Source organism: Aaosphaeria arxii, assembly GCF_010015735.1.
Source record: "Aaosphaeria arxii CBS 175.79 unplaced genomic scaffold BU24scaffold_6, whole genome shotgun sequence".
Classification (NCBI taxonomy): domain Eukaryota; kingdom Fungi; phylum Ascomycota; class Dothideomycetes; order Pleosporales; genus Aaosphaeria; species Aaosphaeria arxii.
Genome location: NW_022983479.1, coordinates 223,247 through 242,998, shown reverse-complemented (window position 1 = coordinate 242,998; position 19,752 = coordinate 223,247). Strand labels below are relative to the sequence as shown.

Below are 19,752 nucleotides of genomic sequence, written 5' to 3'. Positions count from 1 at the left end.
GCTTGCAATCGTTCCAAGGTTCACCAACGAGCTTAATAACGAAGGAGGTAATGAACCTCACCAAAGCAGGCGAAGGGCACAGCACGTATAAAAATAACGAAAACATGATTATTGTGCTCGAACTCATCCCAGGATATGTATAATATACAGTTGAGCATTGTCTGATTCGTACATACTAGAACGCAAATTAAACCATACAGATCTAAGCCTGATTTTTAAAACTCCTCCCACAACGCCCATGCCAGATGCCGACTAGCTTTCAATGTCCTTTACAATCCTTATACCTTCGTGTATTGCAATTCTTACTCTTCCTCTTCCTCCTCCGAGTCTTCATCCTCGTCCATTCCTTCCGCAGCATCGACCTCGAAGGTGGGTGCCTGATCAATGCCCAAGTAACTGTCACTGACCAAGAAAAGAGTGAGCTCGTGGCGACCGGGCTCCGTGACTGTGAATTCGAGCTTTGTCTGGAGCTGCCTTCCCACAGTAACCTTCTTGATGGCCAGCAGAGTGCGGGCCCTTTGGTCACCAACAACGAGCCAGAAGTTCTCGGTCTTGTCGGCGGGGTAGAAGGGCGCATGGACGTCCGTCTTTGGCTCATCGTCTTCGTCGAGCTCGCGCGTGATTTTAACAGCGACGTATGCGGGACTGTTCGCGGCAATGTCCTCGGGTTCGAGAACCTCGTGTTCGAGCTCAACATTGGGGTAGTACTCATTGGTGAAGGTAGCAGCCTCGGATAGCTGTTTGTTGTCGAGCGCAAGCGCCTTGATGAGTTTCTCGTAGTCCTGGTTCTCTTCAGGGTCCATGGCCTCCATGAACTCGTAAATGTCATTCACTCCGAACTTCTGAGCCGCTTTGATGGTGTCATTATCGAAGTGCGGGATCTGTTTCAATGGGGAGTCCTTCTGCCACATAGCCTGTACGACCATCTGGGAGAGCTCCATTGCGTTCATTGCGTTCAAGTGGCCTTCCGAAGAGAGGACGTCGACACTTGCGCTGAGAATGGTGAGGACCTTCTTGACGATCTGTTCCTGATCTTTGGCAAGGTCGACGGGAAGTTGCATGCGCGAGAAGTGTGCCTGCAGCAGAACAAATGCCTTGAAGTGCGGTGTTTCAAAATTCGGTTCTTGCATCTTGTAAGGCACCCTGTCGTATATCTTGTTCAAGATGTGGTCCTCGTGACGGCGGATCTGGACGTCTTCAAATTCAGTCGCAGCTGTGATAATCTCGAGAGCACCCTTCAGGGTAGTCTTCTCGTTAAGCGACATCATGAGCGTTTGCATGGTAATGAACGAGATGTTGTAGTAAGCGGCGATCATACACGGGTTCAGTGGTGTTATGGTATCCTCGTCTTCATCATGTTCGATGAGGTTGGCCTCTGTCAATTCTTTCAACGTGGACTCGACGAGTTCAGAGAGATATCCACTGAGACCATCGTGGGAGGTATCGTGGAGGTTGTAGTAGCTCGGGTTTGCGAGAAGCCTGCGGTAGAAGTAGGTGTAGGTGGTCCAGTCAACAGCTTCCTGGGTCGACTCGATCGTCTTCGCGCTTATCTCGGCAACGAAAGCGTCGTGAAGGAAGTCACGAAGGTAGCTCTCAACAGGCAAAGCCTCGTTCAAGAATTTCTTGTAGTAGTCACGCTTCACGGCTGGTACCATTAGAACACCTTTAGCAGATTTGTCCTGACCCACCCTTCCGGCTTTACCAAACATCTGTAGGACTTCACTGATAGGATAGTCAATGTAGCGGTGCTCTCGGCCTTCGAAGAATTGTGTACCCATCACAATCACAAGGTGAGCGTTGCTGTTGACCTCCCAGCACGAGTCCCGAGAAACGATCATGACCTGGATCGCACCGATGTTGAAGAGATGTTGGACGGCCTTCTTGTCAAAGGGATTGAGGGCCTCATGGAAATATCCAATACCGTGGGATAAAGACTCGGCGAGTGCCTGTTCGTTTACTCGAGCCAGAATTGGTTCAATGTCGGCTAATGGTGCATTTAGGAAGCGGTCCTCGTCGTCTTCTGTCACAGCTGCAGCAAAGAGATCCAATGCTGAAGTGCGTGCTAGTTTCCGGTTTGGAACAAACACCATTGCTGGCTTGTCGGGGGACATCTGTGTGATGGCCTTGTACGTAGGCTTCGCCATAGCTAGCATCAGCGATGGGAAATGTGGGATGGTGAAGGACTGGATCTTCAATTCCAATGGCACGGCGCGAACTCCCGGGCTGAAATTGAACATCGTATGCTTGCTTGCGCCAATCCATTCTCCGACATCCCGGGCGTTAGAAAGTGGCACGCTCAATCCAACAATGCGGAGACCAGACTCGATCTGGGCAGCCATTGCATGCATTCGAGAGACAACCACTTCGTACACATGACCACCGGAGCCACCCAAGAGATGCAGCCCATCAGCAACCAACAATGCGACTGACTGAACGTTCTTTCGTCGCTGCCATTGCCTCGAAATAACGTCCCACTGCGCTGGAGTAGCAAGAATGAGGTCACCCTTTTCCAAGAGACGAAGATCTGCAGTCATCTCACCCGCAAGTTTGACGATATCTTTGCCTCCGCCGAGCTTGACCAACCGATCGCTCCAGTATTTGTACTGATTATCAACCATCTCCTGCATGGGAGCTAGGTAGACGATGCGGCCATCCTTGCCACTTGACCAATGCCGAAGTATAGCGAACTCAGCGCACACTGTCTTTCCAATTCCAGCCGCAGCGCCAATGAACACGTTGTCGTCTGATGCGTAGAGCGAATTGAAGACTTGTGTTTGAACCTTGTTGAAACGACCAATATCTTCGTAAAGTGCCTGGTACTCTCGCTTCTTCAATGCCGAGACAGGCAGTGGCTGCAAATCTAGGACGGGGGTATGAGGGGGGAATTTCGCAGGAAGAATCAATTTCTGGAACGACACGGCGAGCTTGGTTTCAGAGCCCATCCATCGGTCGGACAGAACCGTGATAAAGTAATTGGGCGGCATAGGCTCTTCAATTGGAACCGTAAGCTCCAAGTAATGCTCATTCGTTTCAGAGTTGGCGTAATCCTTGCGAAGGAGGAAAGTATCGTGGAAAAGAATTTCTTCGCCATCGCAGTCCTCGACGAGAATCCAGAATGCCTCCGAAGCGCCATGGAGTTGATCGTCCCAGACGAAGTTCGGGCGAACTGTAAGCTCTAATCGGAGCATAGAGCGTGTCACTGGTCGGGGAATGGCCTCAATTTCAAGGCGAGGGAACTTTTCAACGAGCTGACAAACAAGTCTACCAGCCTTGGGCATTCCCAAGAGTTCACCCATATTAGGTGGATCGAGTCCAAAGTAGCTGCTCCATGGCACGTCGATACGCTCAGCTTTCTGCAGCACATCCCTAGGGCAGTTAGGGAATTGTCGCAGGGGTGACATGGTCGGCCACATGCGCTTCTCAGCCATCTTGCACAAATCCAATGCGAGCTTAGCAACTCCAGCCCAGCCCTTCTTGAGACAAATCTCGAAGACAGCGCGAAGAATTCGCCCGGCTGACTGGGTAACATACACTAGATCAGCCATGAGGGCAAGGCCTTCAAGCTTGAGACGTGAGATATATGCTTGAAGTAGAACATTGATCTTTGCTTGAGGTTCTTCGACTCCTTCCTTCACCGGAATTGGAACTTTTCCGAGTAGTTTCGCGAGTTCCAATTTCTCATCCTGTCGAACGGGAATGAACTTGAACTCCTCACTCAACGCAAAGATTCGGAACAATTCAATGGCGCTGATACCTGGCTGGATGTGCTGGTTGTATGTCGACATTGAGTTGTGGGTGATGTAGTAATGGGAGGCAATGCGTCCTAGTTCCGTTGGCTGTAGCTGCCCAGTCTTCTTCTCGTACTTGATGAGGTTGCATTTCTCGAGAACATGCGCAGCGGCATGGATCAAATCGACACGCTTCTGTTCCAGAGCCTCGTCATCCGCATACTCGGCGCCGACACTGTAAAGACCAGGCGATCGAAGCATACGAACGAACAGGTATGTGTATCCTAACCAGTCAACACCCTCGTCACGAGTGCGTACGTTACCCAAGACGATTTCAGCATTGAGGTTGTCTGCCAATCGACTTATGAACTGGGATTCGATAGGCAGTTGCTGGTTAAGAAGCGACAGGTAGTACTGTATCTCTGTTTGCGTAGTGATGATGATACCCTCTCCGTATGTATCGAATTGAGGCCGACCGGCTCGACCAAGCATCTGGAGAACATCCTGCGGGCTGAGCTCGACCCAGCTACCTTTCTCAGGCGAGTAAATTTGGGTTCCCTTGATGATGACTGTGTGCGCAGGCAAATTGACACCCCAAGCCAATGTAGCCGTGCAGACAAGCACCTGGAGGGAGCCATCTGCGAAAAGATCTTCGACGGTTGTTCGATCTGCTCTTGACATACCAGCATGATGGATTCCAAAGCCATACTGCATGAGCTCCTTCAACTCGGCATTCTGAACATTGTCGGCTTCCTCGCGAAGAATTTCTCGCGTTGCTGCATCGGAACGTAATATTTGACCAATAGTGTCCATTTCGAGTGCCTTATCCTTGATATACTTCGCGGTCTTCGCTGTTTCCTTACGAGAATGAACGAAGATGAGCATCTGATTGTGATTTTGGCCGACTTGCTCCAAGACTTTCGTATAGCAGACATCATTCATCGTTTTCAGTTGCTTGATAGCCTTCTTTTCTGTGACACCGATGAATTCTTGTTTGAGTGGGCAAGGTCGGAAGGTTGCATCGAAATGAAAGAGACCCTTCTCCGGATCGACACGAAGGAAGCTGGCGACATCGCGGTAATTAGGCAGGGTCGCACTGAGACCAACAAGTCGAACGTGCTCGCCTGTCTGTTCATTTCGGCGAATTGTCCTACTAACGATGCTTTCCAATACAGGACCACGATCATCGTGTAGGAGATGGATTTCATCGATACAGATAAGGCGTACAAGATTGATGTAACTGGTGTCGGTGGCTTTTCTGGTGATGACATCGTATTTCTCTGGCGTAGTAACGATGATCTGTGTCTCTGCGATTTGCTGTTTAGTGAGTTGACGATCACCAGTCAATTCGGAGACTTTGATTCCATACGGCTCCAATCGTTTTCCGAAATTTCCAACCTGTTCCTGGACGAGGGCCTTGAGAGGTGCGATGTATATTATCTTGAAGTTGTCGAGTGCAATTTCTCCGGTCCGTGGGTCTCGGTGCTTGCCAATTTCGCGCAACATGGTTAACATTGCCACATTAGTCTTACCAGAACCGGTAGGAGCACAGATGAGCATGTTGCCATCGTCATGAAATGCTGTAGGGAAACACCTGGTCTGGATTCGATTTAGCTCTTTGGAGGAGCCAAAGCCCACACGTGCCCACTCTGGCAATTCGGTGGTTGGTAGGTTCTTGGGTTCGTTGGCGTCACGCTTTGCTTTGGGAGCAGGTACATGGATCTCCTCATAGCCCTTGAATTGACGCCTGGTTGAGCCTTGTGGTAGCTTGACGCTCGGATTCGTCATCAAATGATTGCCCTGATCGAAAACAAGATTCTCCAGATTGATTACTCGACCTGATGGCTGCAGACCACCAATCAATCCATCTTGCTTGGGGGCATCGGCTGTGGCAGCATCCTTTGAGTCTGGAAGATCAATATCCATGAGGTCGATGTTCATCTTCTTAGCCCCGGCAGAGTCGGCTGCTTTGACACCAGTCTCTCGCTGTCGAAGCTCCTGGAGGATCTTTTGCTGGCCTGCAGCCTTCATCTCACGCTCGACAGCAGCTCGTCCATCCTTGTCATCGGCCACCCGCCTCCATTTTGTGACCCAAACGATTCTATCCCGGTTGAGAACAAGTTTTGCGACAATCTCATGGTGCTCGTAGTCGAACAGCTCCATGAGATCATTTTCAATTTCACGAAGCGGCTTTTCGTCGCCATCGTCATCGACCCCGGACAAGATCTTGAGCGCATCATGCGTCTTCTCCTGTTGTGTATGAGCGTCCTCGTACACTTGACCGATTTGTCGTTGCAACCAGTATGCGTCGATCTCGTGAGTAGGTATGAGCTGTTCGGAGCCTCCTGTTCGGTCGTCTAGAGCGCCTTGCTCGCCTTGTATGATTATTTCTTCTCCATCCGCGATGTCACGGTCGCCTTCAGCGCCGTTTTGTCCGTCACCAAGCTCATCGGGAGCTGCGGCGTCGTCATCATCATCTTCGTCTGAAGTATCTTCATCCCGAACCTCGAATGTCTGCCTCGCCTCTTCGTCATCTTCATCTTCGTCGAAGACGACCGCGACACCCTGGTTCTCGTCCAACTCCGCATCGTCTAATCCGTCATTGTCCTCTCCCATCTCTTCATCAGCGTCTTGCGCGTCATAATCGGTAATCTTCTTTCCGAGATTGACAAGTTCGTTGAATTCCTTCGCTCCCATGGAAAATCCAAAAAGATCGTCAATCTCCTTCTTTCTATCCAGGTCCTTTAAGCTATCGTCCTTCAGGTATTCGAGCACGGCGTCAGCGGCACTCCGTACCGTCGCTGCCGAAACATCTCCAAGATTTCGGCCAACAAGGGTTGTGATCAGATCGAACGTTGCTCGCGTAGCGGGGGTTCGTGGTTTGTATGTGAGGCCTTCGACCAGGAGATCCGCTTGTGCTGTCCGGTTGGCGGGTCCTGCCCCGTCGCCTCGCTTCCGTTTACGCTGTTCACGTTCGAGGACATCTCCACCTTCCGTTATGCTTCCTCGTTCGACGTCTAAAGGACCTTTCGACTTCTTTTTCTGTGTTGGCGCATCGTCTCGTGCTGTACGTCCTCCCATGTCCCTGATGTTGATCCGGCCGGCAAGCGATTCGGGGTCGCCAGTGTTTTCATCTCCGCGGCGAGTGACAAATCTTCGGTCCGCCTGTAGGACCAAATTTGACATCGCCGCATATTTGAATTGCGCGAGGTTGTTCTGCTTCTGGTCCGCCATCTTGACTGTATTGTCTCAAGTCTATGGCCCGGCTTGAGCGTCAATTATGTATGAATATCGTGTAGTCGCAGTACGCGACAAGGTAGGAGAATTACTGATGGTATCGCGCGAACACCATGGGGGACAAAGTCGCGTCTTGAGATTGATGGCGTTGATTCCGAAAATCTAAATCTCGAAAGAAGCTTGGGCCATCGCCGCCAAGATTCACCAGGCAGTAACCCTTCACGTGACCACGTTCCAATGTCCACCATTTGTGGATGAAAGATATCATATCTATGTAGCTGTCGAATTAGTACAATTGCTTTATTTTCGCATGTCTATGGAGTAATCTGAAATTTATGTCATAACAGGATGAAGGGAAATTGCACCATCATTGAATCATAGGATGTCCATAGGTCGTAAACCACGATATATTCATACACATAGTCATAACTTTGAAACAATTCCAGAGCTTTTTTGCCTTAGCTACCTACTCTCATTAGATTCCTATTGGCCTTCGAGCCAAGATTCTGATCTTAGGCTGCATATTAAGCTTCACCCAATAGCCTCGTAGAAGAGGGTATCTAAGTTTTTCTTCCAAAGTTGCCCATACCGCTGCTACCCTGTCTGTATAATGTGCAGCAGCATTCTCGTCGGTAGTAGAACCTTTCCCAAGACCCTCACCAGGCCGAAGGAAACTAATGCCGCTGAATCCATATACCGTATGGACAACCTCCCAGCTTCCAATCACCTTCTCGGGTCTCTCGGCGAGAACGTAGTCGAAGTTGTCCCAGAATCGGGGATCGAGTAGCACCTCTGGGTCTTCGGTTTTCGAATAACCCCAAGACTTATGGTTGGCGAAATCTTGTGCTTCCAAAACATCCATGACTGTCTGGGGTCCGTTGTGCACCTCGAGAAAACGCGTCACACCGGTCTGGCATGCTAAGTTGTCTAGATATACCCGTAATGGGCGGCCTTCTGGGTGGGGCAATTGGTGATGAAGAGTCGTAAGTGCCTCCCCACCGGGGTAGTTCAGGCTAGAGATTCCGAGCAGTGCAGTAGATGCAGCGAATGAAAGTACGATCGACCCGATCAGACCTACAGTGAGGAGCTTATAGGCACCCGACTTGGCGCTACGGGTTGATATCCAGGCCGCACCAGCCGCTGCCACAGCAGTCAGACCAGGGATGACATAGATGACGAAGCGCCACTCCTTATGCGGAAGGAAGCTGTACAATCCGACGAAGGACAGAAGGGGGATCAGAAGGTCCAGACTTCGCTGTCGTGAAACGGGGTTGACGAGTGCTACAGGTACGCACAACAGGTATGTGAGTGGATTCAACAAAAGTCGTGGCAGGGCATTGATCAAATAGAAATGCCACGGTGAGGTTCCCCAATCTGCAGAGTGACCTTCGATTGTGTTGTAGTAGAAGGCAATCCATTCTGGCCAAAGGGGGAATGATTGCCAGAAGTAGGAGTCAATGGGAATAGTACAAAGCAGCCCCATGACGAGGCCACCCAGACCAGCTGGAATGATTACTTTTGGTATCGAGATCGGGCGTGTAGCTAGTAGGTAAATGGTCAATGTTCCTACCAATATTGCTAATTCGGAACGGAAAACGACGCCAGCAAAGGTAAGCAAGTAAAGACTCAGTCGATAGCTTCTTGCAGCACTGCCAGGTTTGAATTGGTTGGAATGAGCATCCAGTATGCCTTTTAATGCTATGGTGCCTGAAATATGATCAGTGGCACTGAAGCTTTATCAATATCGTAGACCTACTGAAAACAAATGCGAACATATTTGGCAATGTTCGAGACGCGTAATATATTATGTGAAACTGGCTCGATTGGAAAAGCGCATACCAAACCGCAGCGCTTCTCCCAAAAGCCCTTTGGACGCCTTGACCAAAGTATACGAGAGCAGCCGCATTTAAGAGCCCCAAAACAGAGCGCACTGATAAGAATTGTCAATTGATCAAATTGTACATCTCTAATCCTTAGTGTTACTTACCTAGCAACTGGAGTTGTTGGGGTGACCTAACCAACCATATCCATGGCCTTGACAACCCCGAAAGAATCAAGGCGCCAGCAAATGTTCTTGGTACAGATCCTGGGAAAGAGATGTGGTCATAATTCGCGGTGAAAAACTGCTCTGCATTTTCGTTCGGGATGCCGTGAATTAGGATGTCGTGAATGGCTTGAATATTGAACGACTCTTCAACTTTAGTATATGGTGCCACAAAGACATGAATGAGGATCGAGGCCGGTATCAGGAGGTAGAATACCCATTCTATCCGTCCCATCATTGTAGAAAGTCGTTGTATGTTATTATTGATGACGATGTGAAGCTAATGTTCCCAGTTCAGATTGCCGTTGGGTCCACCTATAGCGGATGGGGCGACCACGTGACCGTGTCACCTCCTTGAAATCAACCCATCAGCAAGCCTGTAGATTCCAAACAGTTTTCAGACTCTCACAAATGGAGCTAGGGCGCTTTGCGGTACCTTCAGTCTATGCCCTGATATTCTTTTTAGCATATACTTCGCAATGGCTGCTTCTCTATCTCGAGCCTTTTCCTCCGACGAAAAATCAGCTCGTCTGGTTCAATAGTTTACTCGTATGCCTATTGATTTCTTATACAAAATCTGTATTCGTTGACCCAGGACGAATACCAAAAATAGAATCAGAACAGGAAGAAACGAAAACACTTGATGGTACACATGAGAACAAAGCGATCCAATCAAGAAAGTGGTGTCGAAAATGCAAAGCCATCAAACCCCCTCGTGCGCACCACTGCCGAGAATGTCAGAGGTAATTCTATGGCATTGTTTTGAACTCTAAAAACTGATCTGACTCAAATTTACAGATGTATTCCCAAAATGGATCATCATTGTCCCTGGACACAAAACTGTGTTTCCCATACGACCTTTCCTCATTTCATGCGCTTCCTCTTCTACGCGGTCGTCTCTATGACATATCTCTTCAACTTGATATGGGCTCCCGCCAGCCATCTCTGGGCAGAACGTCACCTACCTAGCTACCTCGGGCCTTCCATTTATCAGCTTGCCCATTTATTCGCGATATTGATCGCCAATTCATTAACGCTATTCGCTCTCACTATTCTACTGATCCGAAACATCTGGGGATTGTCCGTCAACACCACCACCATCGAAGGGTGGGAAATCGAAAGACATTCGACATTAGTAAGGCGAGCCAAATACTTCGGCGGCTGGCTCGATGGACCCGATGGCGTCAAGGTCCAGATCCGAAAACAGGAGTTTCCTTACGACATTGGTATCTGGAAGAACATCAAGCAGGGCATGGGTACTGGTAACGTGTTAGCTTGGTTCTGGCCTTTCGCATCTACCCCATCAATAGAAGGGGGACTAAAATTCGAAACGAACGGGTTCGAAGACGAGTCACTTTCTTGGCCGCCGCCTGACCCGGACCGCATGTATCGGAAGCAGGCCCCAATAGGGAAGGGGGAAACTGCTTTCACATATCGCGATGCGGGTCTTACACCTGAGGAGACACTCGCGGCCTTCCGTAAGCGACAAGAGAATGATATCGTCAGACGAAGGGAACCGTTTGTGAATAGAGTGGAAGATTACGTGGCTCGGCAACGAAGTCTAGATAATTCCGAGGAGGTGGATAGTGGAGAGGAAACGGATACGAGAGATAGTGAAGAAAGAGCCTGGACAGCTAAGGATAGTCAGGATGGCGAAGAGGGCTGGCGTAATAGGGAAGGGGAGAGATTGAGAGACTTTGGTCTCGATGAGGAAGTTGAGTTCTATGACGAGGAGGATGATTTGCCCTTGAGTGAGCTCCTAGCTAGGAAGAGACAGGCAGCATGACTGTGAATAGCATTAAGCAGGAATTATTCAATCTTCATCAGCATCGTTGTTGAGAAGCTCGTAGTTGGATTTGATCCTTTTATACTAGGATTGGCCTGAGGTTTAGAGTGCGATTCTCGATTGCGTTGCTACGTCTTTCATATATGCGAGTAAGAAGGTAGCTGTATAGAATGCCAGTATCAAGTTGCATCAGGATAGACATAATTGCGTGGGCAACAGATTATCCAATCCTCATCATTAATACCGGAAAACTATCTCGGTTGGTGGTGATCACCATTGGACCTGAACCAAAAATTCCTAATGATAGTCACAACAGCAGGCGGTGTTCCATTATCTCCCCCAGCTAAGAAAGGAGGTTCTTAAATGGAGCCCGAATATGTTACTGCAGTCCTCCACACATATCCTCCGAGTTAAGAAATAAAGTCAGAAAGCCTATCCCGATCTGTCAATCTGATCCAAGCCCTTCCCTGAGCGTCGGCGAAACAGGACGCAGTTTCCTCCGTTTGCGGTGATCAAGATACCGTAACCACGTCGATAGGTAGACCTGATTTGGTTCTCTGCTGGAAGCTCGCTCTTCCCATCTCGGCACGGCATTTAGAAGTCGGCGGAACCGTTTGGATGAACGGTGTACCCGAAAGCTGTGTTGTCGTTCTCTGCCATTTCGGTGTCGCCACTCAATACGTTGCCGTGCTGGGGATTCTCGCCCTGGGCAAAGGTACCCCCGGAGGCAGCATTTGCACCTGGGTTTGCCCCGCTGGGCCCGCCTGGATTGATCCCACCGCCAGGTTTGTTCTGATTTGCGAGGAGGGTCTCGTGCCACCAATCAATACCAATAGTTCAGATAAATGACTTCGCCAAGTTTGAAGGCAACAAAGGAGAGAACAGGGGGGAAATGAAAGTCCTGCAGCTTACCTCGCGATATCTCGAGAGATATATTTTCAAGGCTTCGGCATAGTTCTCGAAACCTAGGGAGGTCATGGCGAAGAGGATATCCTCGCCGTTGACCGTTTTGCGCTTTTCCTGCTGGCACTTCTCGGAGGCTACAGACAATGTCAACAAACATCCCCACAGAAAAGGAAACCTAGAAGACTAACCTTCGCTGGTGATGAACGAGATGAACTCGCTGACGCACTCTTGCATGCACTCTTTGGCCTCTTTCGCGATTTTCGCGTTCTCGGGCAAAGCCATCTTCATGATTCGGGCGACTGGAGCAAAGTTGCGAATGTTAGCGTCTGATGCGAGATGGTTTACTGAACTTCTTGAATTTGACTGTGCCGACGAAGCTGAATGCTGCGGAGACGCTGAAGAAGTCGACATGACTCCCGTCTGCAGGGCAACGGTTCGCCAGACACACCAAAGCGCTTTCAGATTCGCGGATGATATAACAAGCGTGATTCGACGCGCAGACGATTCAAACGCGCGATTGCGAGTATGTGGGTTTCCAATCGGCGCTCGCTGGTAGCAATCCGTCGACGTGCAGATGGGAGCAAAGCGACGCGCAAATCAAAATGAAGAGGAGGAATTGAATATAGATTGACCTACCATTGGCAATTGGAAGCCATCGGTCCTGTTCCTTGACTTCAAACTCGTACCCGAGTCCTTGCGCTTGTGCTTCCTGAGCTTCTCTGTCCATATGCGGCTCCGAACTGTCAGGCGACTGAGCTCCTGGTTCCACGCCCTCCTTCTTCGGGGGGGTGGTCGACATGTTTATTCGGTAGCCTGCAGGCTCGGATAGGAACTTGGAGAGACTGTGTGCGCTGGCGCTTTCCCCGAGATTCGCTGGCGTCCACGTCACTGGAGCTGCGGGAGGTGTGTTGCTCTGTCTTGGCGACCGAGTATGCAACCACTGTACTACAGCGATGTCTGACGGAGTATGAGGGTTAGCGGCATGCAGAGGCTGGACGCAGGTCGACGTACCGGGCGCGCAAGGGATTGTAATACAGGGACGCGCGTAGATCAGGGCAGGTTGGGTTGAACTGGTGGGATGTGTATTGGTGTTCACTTGTATGTAAGTCGGGTAGGGTAAGGTTGATGTGGTGTAGTAGTTTAGCTGATGTAGATATAGGTAGGAGCGGTCGCGCGCGGGCAGCAGCAGCAACCGGACTAGGGACTGAGAGCAGTTCACACGGTCGTCGCGAGACGGGCGGGCATTGAATGTTAGGCTTAGGCTATCCAGTTGATGGGAGGGGCCGTCTGAACGCGCTAAACCAGAATGGATCAAAACAAAAGCTGAATCCGGAGGGAGAGTCACGTGTTCCCCCGACAACCGTCCAGCCTTATGCTTGTATGGGTCGTATCCCTAAAAACCTTACTTCTACCACCCGCGCCAGAGTTACGTCAGTTGATACCTCGAAGGATCCACCCGAGAACTCTCGCAATAGAATCGTATAATTAATGACCCATCGATCAGAATCCATGGTTTCAAAGGGAGCAACTGAATTATGAATCAATATCGATTCTTCATGGATTTCCCATGCTCTAGCCCTGTTCTTAACGCATAACATGCAAGGACCTTTACAGCCATGTATGGCCATACCTCACATCTAGTCCGAAATACCTCATCGTGATTGAACCCACACGATCGCCCGGGCCAATGCACGCAAACTCAGCCCTATGAGTGCGGGTGCAGATAGAACCCCTCAATTAAAACCTCAGACGATGAGCGCAGCTTGCCATTCGCTTTTCTGTCTTCTCGTATCAGCATCTCGTCACTCGGCTCGGACGTGCATTGGCCAGCACACCACCCCCATGGTCCCCATCAGATAAACCTCCGGTTGGCACAAGATCATCCCACGTTCACGAACACCTCATAGCAATTTACATACAAGTCAGAGAGCATCTCAGCCACGTTCCTGTCACTCGGGTCGAGACATGGCTGGATGTGGCTAACTCCTGCAAGATGTGTTGGCGCTCATATCATAGGAAGATCGACGTCCTACTGCAGACTATATCCCACTGATATGGACGAGTCGATGAGAGGTTACCACCACATTTCAGCTTTTCTAATACGTCACTTTCTAGGATCCGCCATATAGACGACTGCTTCAGGTACTGCACAGACATTCATGGCATTTATGAGGCCGATGATATTGGAAAACTGACGTAGTATTGCTTGGATTGGTTTTGTACACTCGCAGTTCTAGACCCATCGTCATTTTGATGCTTGATGTAATTCATTGACCCTTGTGTAATTGCCTGGACACGTTGAGGGTGAATCACAGCCAAAAGGCCTACATGATTCATCCTCATGGAAGACTAAGTGAGGTCGTATCTTCCTCATCCTAGCATGATTTCATCCATCATCAAAATCGTCCGAAGGTCGTCATGATTTTGTTGTAGGATGATCCTAGTAGCTTCGGTCGTCTCTCAACACTTCGTTGCAGATGCGAACAACGCTATTCTTTTCTTCTCTTGACGCCGCAATAGTGTCTTTCCCGTCATCATGACTATACCATCAAGCTAAGATACGTGGAACACATCCTCTCATCTCTTTGCAGCAGGATATGTACTAAGAATCCCAGGCTGTTTCTATTGGGGTTGTTGAACAACCTGTACATTATGCTTTTTCTGTGGTTGAATGTTAACATCGACGATTCTTCATATGAATGGGCTAGTAATGCCCTGCAGAGCATGACATACCTTCCACTTCTCCATTTCGTCTTGCTTAGTCTTGTACTGCTTGACCAGCTCCTCGAGGGTCTTTTTCAGACCATCGGAGTTTGTCTTCAGCGTGGGGACAATATCCTTGACTGTCCTCTCAGTCAAGACACCATTGATCATGCGGAAGCATTTCCGGTCTCCTGGAAGGGGTTCTAGGGTCTCCAGCACAAGCCTGATGAGCGCGTTAGACCAGGACTTAGATGATTCCAAGGGAGCTTGGGATGGGATTCAAATTTTGGAAGATGATCCTGAGACCGATACATACTTGTGTTCTTCTGTCTCCTGTTCAATATCCCCGATTTTCTGGGCTATTGTTTGTAATGTATTCTTATAGTTCTGATACGTGGTTTGCAGTTCTATCCCGCATCAGTATGATGCCACATGACAAATAATATATTCCCCAGGACAGTTCCACATACCTTGCTGCTTCTTGAGTGACTGTTGCGACGCCATCTCTGCACACTTTGTGGGGTCTTAGAGGCTGGGATGGGCAACAGTTATTGCTTCTAGATGGTGGGGCGTCAAGAAGTTACCGTGTAAAAAATCCCGCACGGACCAACTTCAATGGTCACAGAATCTCATGATTGCTCATTCGTATAACTCCCATTGATCCTTCACGCCACACAATTCTTACTTCCACCTTGCGACCAAGAGGAGAATCTTCGTTGGCGCAATCAACATGCATCCACATCTACACAACGACCAAGCCAAGCGTAGGGCAAACCCCAAACCCGACCATTCCACTACTGCATTGCTTACACTTCCGGTCCAGATTGCGCGGAGGTGATTGCCGCACTCGAAGAATGCCACCAACGAGGATTCATATCACGATGCTTCGGCGCTTGCAACGATGCAAAGCATAAGGTCAACATGTGCCTGCGCGCGCAGAGACTCGAGCGAACGAGGGAAAACCGAGAGGCGGCCAAAGAGAAGAGGAAACACATCGAGAAAGTATGGGCCGAGATCGACGCAGAGTAATGCACGAACCTATACACTTATATTATACCACTGTAACAATAAGATCTGTGCTATGAAGGAGCATCATTGGCGCTATGGGAAATGAGAATGAACATTGATTGTATAATAGCCAGTGCAGAAGCCTACAAATCTACATCATCCTATGATGGGTATCTGTTTAATATGATAGCAATTCGTCTACCGCCGTTTGGAAATACTTCTGCCCTAGTCATCTTCAGGGCGAGTGGGTATAGGTGTGTTTTCCAGTGGTGTTGTTCCAAGGCTTTCCAATCCTCTATTAACTAAGAGCTTGGTTCCATCTCCACCGCTTGCAGGCAGTGCAGGCATTCCGGCCTCTAATCGTAGCTTTTCGTATTGCTCTCCAGTCTTCTGCAATTGCTCCTGGAGATACTTTTGCCGCTCCGATATACTGGTTTTTTCGTCTCGTAGCTCTTGTAGCCTCTGCATCATTGCAGCTCTTCTTTGCTCCTTATTGGTCACCTCAAGCTGCAGGCGTTCCAAAACGCCCTCGAGATCTGGCAAAGGAGTGATCTTTGGTGGAGTTCTCGCACCATCGTCCGACTTCTGAATGGTTTTCCCATAGGCGCCTGCTCGAGTTTGAGCCTCCTCATACGCAGCATGCCTTTCCGCTTCGGAATCGTCCGTCCCGTCATCATCTGATCCACCTTCAGCATTGTCTATGAGTTCGGCCATTTCAGCACGTCGCCGCTGTCGTGCGGCGCGTTCTGCTTTCCTTCCCAGTGATATCCCACCATCCTCAACGTAATCATCAAATCCTTCAGCCATGTCTTCGTCTTCGTGGACAAGGCGAGTGTCGGCTTGTTCTTCTTTCGGTCGTAGTGATATCTCGTTCCTCCCGCCGCGAAATTCATCGTTGTCATCTGAATCCCAAGTTCCTTCCTCGTTATCATCTTTTGCCGCATACTCCGATGCCAACCTCGCGCGCCTCGCTTTCTTTTCTTTGATCTCCGCATCTGTCGGTATCGCGGAGCTGTGTGCTTGTAGGGGAGCTGGGGAACCGAATTTCGAAGCAATATCCAATTCTCGTACCTCATCCTCTTCGTCCGACGTAGGTTTCAGATCTTTCGGGGTCGAAGGGGTCGAGTTCCGCAGTTCATCGAGGTGGCTTTTGTCGTAGCTAGGCCGATCTTCCTTCAGAGGCGCACTAGGCACAAGCGGTGACCTGGCTCTTCGTTCGGCATTCTTCTCAATTGCTATGCGACTCAAAGTGGACTTCTTGGGTGTGATCACAGCGGTGTCACTGGATTCGTCTCCATCCTCCGCGCTTGAACCAAATGATATGCGCTGCGACGAGCGCTTCTTTGCCTTCGCAAAAGTAGGCCGTTTTACGACTGTATCTGCAAAAACGCATTAGCAAAGACCTTCCCTAGGAGTGTCAGAAACAGAAAACTGCAGTTGGGATAATCGCAAGTCCTCACCTGTTTGTCCTTGCTCCTGTTTTGTGCCGCTCGATGTGTCCGTACTCTCCGCGGAATCTCCATCGTATGCGCCAATTTTGCGCGCGACTCTTCCAGAACCGGCTCTTTTCATATTGGACGTGCAGTTGAATTGCGATCTTGGAAAGTTTTGAGGAACTGTCGTAGGCAACTGGGCACTATGAATGTGCACGGTCCATTTGCGCCAAGATCATCGAAAAGCTATCCCACCGCCGAACCTCCGCAACCTCACTTACAGCTTAGGAACCTTTCTCATACGCTCGAGAGAGAACCATTCAAGATGCCTCAAGCGCAGCCAGAACTCAAGAAAGTAGGTCAAATTTCTATTTCTTCATACCACGGAATCTATGGTTGCCCGGATCAGATATAGAATGGCTTTGTTGCGACGCTACGCGAAACAAGATTGAGAGACATTATACTGATTGTTACTACAGTACCTTGAGAAACGAATCTTGGTCCAGCTGAACGGCAGCAGGAAGGTGATGGGAATATTACGCGGTTACGATGTCTACCTAAATATCGTTTTGGATGATGCACTCGAAGAGAAGGCCGGTGGAGAGAAGGTTCGAATCGGCATGGTGGTCATTCGTGGAAACTCTGTCGTAATGCTTGAGGTATGTATTTGTGTTGCCAGGAGCCCAGATTGTAGCTAATGCATTTACCAGGCTCTCGATCGCATCAACACCGACGAATACAAGGGCGGCAGATGAGCAGGCGCGACGCAGGACAAGGCCCACGACTTCTAGGAGGAGTTATGTGTGCTTCAAAAGCAACATTTCACGAGATTGGCAAGCGGCGTTGAGGGAAACCGACTTCTGGGGATTTTTTCCCAAGCCTTTTGCTTTAATGGCTATTCGCATGGCACGGACGACAACGCGTATCCAGAGCAAGGTCGTTGACGTTGCCTACAACAGGTCGAGATGAACGATACCACATGGATATTTGATTTGATAGCAAAAACTCTACAGAGCGATCAATACATGATAGAGCGGATGGCCCATTGAATCCATCTTGCCAACATCATAATTTTGCCTTTCCATGCTTCTTCTGTGTCTCCTGTACTAAATCCCATGCTATCTCTGCAAATGGCCTCATCTGTGCTCCGTATTCGCCCGCCTGTGCACTACTTGCCTGCCTCAGAGCATATCTAGCAGCAATTCCTTGCATGATTATAGCTGCTCTGTAGGTTCCGAATGCATCTCCCCAGACCATGTCGGGGCGAGGATCCCAGCCCGCGGCATCAGCATACCACGAAATCAGTTGGTCTCGGGTTGGAAGGCCCGGTGTTGCACCTTCTTGGAAAGCTTTGTTTCCTCTGCCAATTGCCAATGCCTTTGGGAAATTGGCGGTAACAAAAGGAGCCAGCAGGTTGTTCACGTCAGAGAGAGGATGACCAATTGTTGACATCTCCCAGCTAAACACATGTCAATACCAGGTTGAAACAGCAATGCTGAGACCATTACGCTTCACTTACTCTAGTATTCCAATCACTCGAGGTTCTGTCTTGTGGAAAACTACATTGTCGATCTTGTAATCGCCATGGACAAAGCTGCTCCGATCCTTCGGTTGCGTCTGAGGATCGCTGAAGAACTTGACCATGTCATCCTGATGGGGGATTTTACCGACGGGCACCTTTGTCTCCTTGTCAACAGCTTCGGCCTGTGCCTTTGAAATCGTGTTGAATGTTGCAATCTGACGGTTATAGAAACCGCTCGGTTTGCCGTAGTTCTCCAGGCCAACATCCTTGGGCGACACTCTGTGGAATTTGGCAAGCGTGGTGATGGCAGAGCGCCAGCTTTGAATTATGTGAGATTTCGTATAAAGACAGAGAAGTCGGAATGAACTCACATCTCGGTTCTTTCCTCTGGTGTGACTCCCGGAATGGCTGGGTCTTCAAATATTCGTCCATCCAGGAACTCCATGATGTAGAAATCAGTGCCAATCACCTCCTCATCCTGGCAAAGGCACAAAGCCTTGGGAACTGGCACATCTGTTTGTTCCAACGCATGAATAATTCTATACTCACGGTCTACTTTGTGGGCTCTGTGTTGTAGCATACAATCAGCGATCATTTCGGCATAAGGGTGGGTTTAAGAGGTGCTCTATGCCACATCCCCGAGGTACTGGACGCCAACAGCGACTCGCCGTATGGAAGTACAACGGGGAGTCCCATCACGCCCATCACTCACGTTTTGGAAAGCAATTGACCCGGAGGCTTCTTCCTCATAACAAATTTACGACCTTTGTTGTCCGTAAGTTGATATGTGGGATTTGATTGTCCATAACCAAACTATGTCGTCAATGTTAGACATGTTCACTGGCAGTACGGGAGGCTTACACAGTACCTGCTTGACGTCAATTGGAGCTTCAATGTCCGGGACATTTGCAGAGATGTAGCGCTCAAGCGCGGCAACATCTATGGGTTGACGAACAGCGCCAGCCATGTTGTTTTCTTTTGAGTTATTGTTATTTGGAGTTCGCAAACATGGCTACGCAATACGCTTTTGTATGGCGGCCATGGTGGAGGCGGGCCAGCTTGTCCGCTGATGAGCCTCGGTAAATGGCAATTGCCTGTAGCGGTCGCTCAAAGCACCGAGTCGCGTTCAACACAGAACACAGAACACAGAACAATACCTCGTACCTACATGGGGCAGAAGCATTCCATTTGATCTGATACTGTCTCCGTCGACATCACCTTCAGCTCGCCATTGCAAGTGATTTGGAGAGTACCTTTTGAACAGCAAGTTGCTTGCACAGCTGTTCCAGCACCTTTGGACCTATATGGACCTCTTTACTACGCGTAATTATTACACACAACCCCCTACAAAAGACACACAGCTTGGAATCTCAAACAATAAGAGA

General features: G+C 49.4%; 9 protein-coding genes across 9 annotated transcripts; 3 read left to right on the top strand and 6 right to left on the bottom strand.

Moving 5' to 3' along the window:
* Positions 1-116: 116 nt before the first annotated feature.
* On the bottom strand, positions 117-7,096 carry BU24DRAFT_424170 (Sec63-domain-containing protein). The gene has a single exon (XM_033528436.1). The coding sequence runs from the start codon at positions 6,960-6,962 to the stop codon at positions 303-305; it is 6,660 nt and encodes a 2,219-aa protein (XP_033381509.1). The 5' UTR covers positions 6,963-7,096; the 3' UTR covers positions 117-302.
* Positions 7,097-7,365: 269 nt separating this feature from the next.
* On the bottom strand, positions 7,366-9,282 carry BU24DRAFT_424169 (glycosyltransferase family 22 protein). Its single transcript, XM_033528435.1, has 3 exons — positions 8,953-9,282; positions 8,722-8,895; positions 7,366-8,672 (listed from the first exon to the last, which is right to left on the bottom strand). The coding sequence occupies exons 1-3, from the start codon at positions 9,242-9,244 to the stop codon at positions 7,441-7,443; spliced, it is 1,698 nt and encodes a 565-aa protein (XP_033381508.1). The 5' UTR covers positions 9,245-9,282; the 3' UTR covers positions 7,366-7,440.
* A 71-nt stretch (positions 9,283-9,353) lies between these two features.
* Positions 9,354-10,880, top strand: BU24DRAFT_231565 (zf-DHHC-domain-containing protein). The gene is made up of 2 exons (XM_033522176.1): positions 9,354-9,752; positions 9,808-10,880. Exons 1-2 carry the CDS (start codon positions 9,421-9,423, stop codon positions 10,793-10,795), a joined length of 1,320 nt encoding a protein of 439 aa, XP_033381507.1. The 5' UTR covers positions 9,354-9,420; the 3' UTR covers positions 10,796-10,880.
* A 622-nt stretch (positions 10,881-11,502) lies between these two features.
* Positions 11,503-12,937, bottom strand: BU24DRAFT_372330 (uncharacterized protein). The gene is made up of 4 exons (XM_033524501.1): positions 12,713-12,937; positions 12,338-12,658; positions 11,890-12,000; positions 11,503-11,835 (listed from the first exon to the last, which is right to left on the bottom strand). Exons 2-4 carry the CDS (start codon positions 12,498-12,500, stop codon positions 11,633-11,635), a joined length of 477 nt encoding a protein of 158 aa, XP_033381506.1. The 5' UTR covers positions 12,501-12,658; positions 12,713-12,937; the 3' UTR covers positions 11,503-11,632.
* A 1,386-nt stretch (positions 12,938-14,323) lies between these two features.
* BU24DRAFT_410939 (Prefoldin beta-like protein) lies at positions 14,324-14,908 on the bottom strand (the record flags this gene model as incomplete). Its single annotated transcript, XM_033526015.1, has 4 exons — positions 14,324-14,362; positions 14,435-14,627; positions 14,721-14,811; positions 14,875-14,908. 4 exons carry the CDS (start codon positions 14,906-14,908, stop codon positions 14,324-14,326), a joined length of 357 nt encoding a protein of 118 aa, XP_033381505.1.
* Positions 14,909-15,095: 187 nt separating this feature from the next.
* Positions 15,096-15,767, top strand: BU24DRAFT_393718 (UPF0287-domain-containing protein). Its single transcript, XM_033525206.1, has 2 exons — positions 15,096-15,168; positions 15,228-15,767. Exons 1-2 carry the CDS (start codon positions 15,135-15,137, stop codon positions 15,431-15,433), a joined length of 240 nt encoding a protein of 79 aa, XP_033381504.1. The 5' UTR covers positions 15,096-15,134; the 3' UTR covers positions 15,434-15,767.
* Positions 15,638-16,984, bottom strand: BU24DRAFT_393716 (uncharacterized protein; the record flags this gene model as incomplete). The annotated part of the gene is made up of 2 exons (XM_033525205.1): positions 15,638-16,785; positions 16,873-16,984. The coding sequence occupies 2 exons, from the start codon at positions 16,982-16,984 to the stop codon at positions 15,638-15,640; spliced, it is 1,260 nt and encodes a 419-aa protein (XP_033381503.1).
* Positions 16,985-17,110: 126 nt separating this feature from the next.
* Positions 17,111-17,925, top strand: BU24DRAFT_372318 (small nuclear ribonucleo protein-like protein G). Its single transcript, XM_033524500.1, has 3 exons — positions 17,111-17,200; positions 17,325-17,504; positions 17,556-17,925. The coding sequence occupies exons 1-3, from the start codon at positions 17,171-17,173 to the stop codon at positions 17,598-17,600; spliced, it is 255 nt and encodes an 84-aa protein (XP_033381502.1). The 5' UTR covers positions 17,111-17,170; the 3' UTR covers positions 17,601-17,925.
* Positions 17,633-19,432, bottom strand: BU24DRAFT_231447 (acyl-CoA dehydrogenase family member 11). The gene is made up of 5 exons (XM_033522175.1): positions 19,236-19,432; positions 19,080-19,180; positions 18,739-18,933; positions 18,365-18,685; positions 17,633-18,304 (listed from the first exon to the last, which is right to left on the bottom strand). Exons 1-5 carry the CDS (start codon positions 19,332-19,334, stop codon positions 17,911-17,913), a joined length of 1,110 nt encoding a protein of 369 aa, XP_033381501.1. The 5' UTR covers positions 19,335-19,432; the 3' UTR covers positions 17,633-17,910.
* Between the last annotated feature and the right edge of the window lie 320 nt (positions 19,433-19,752).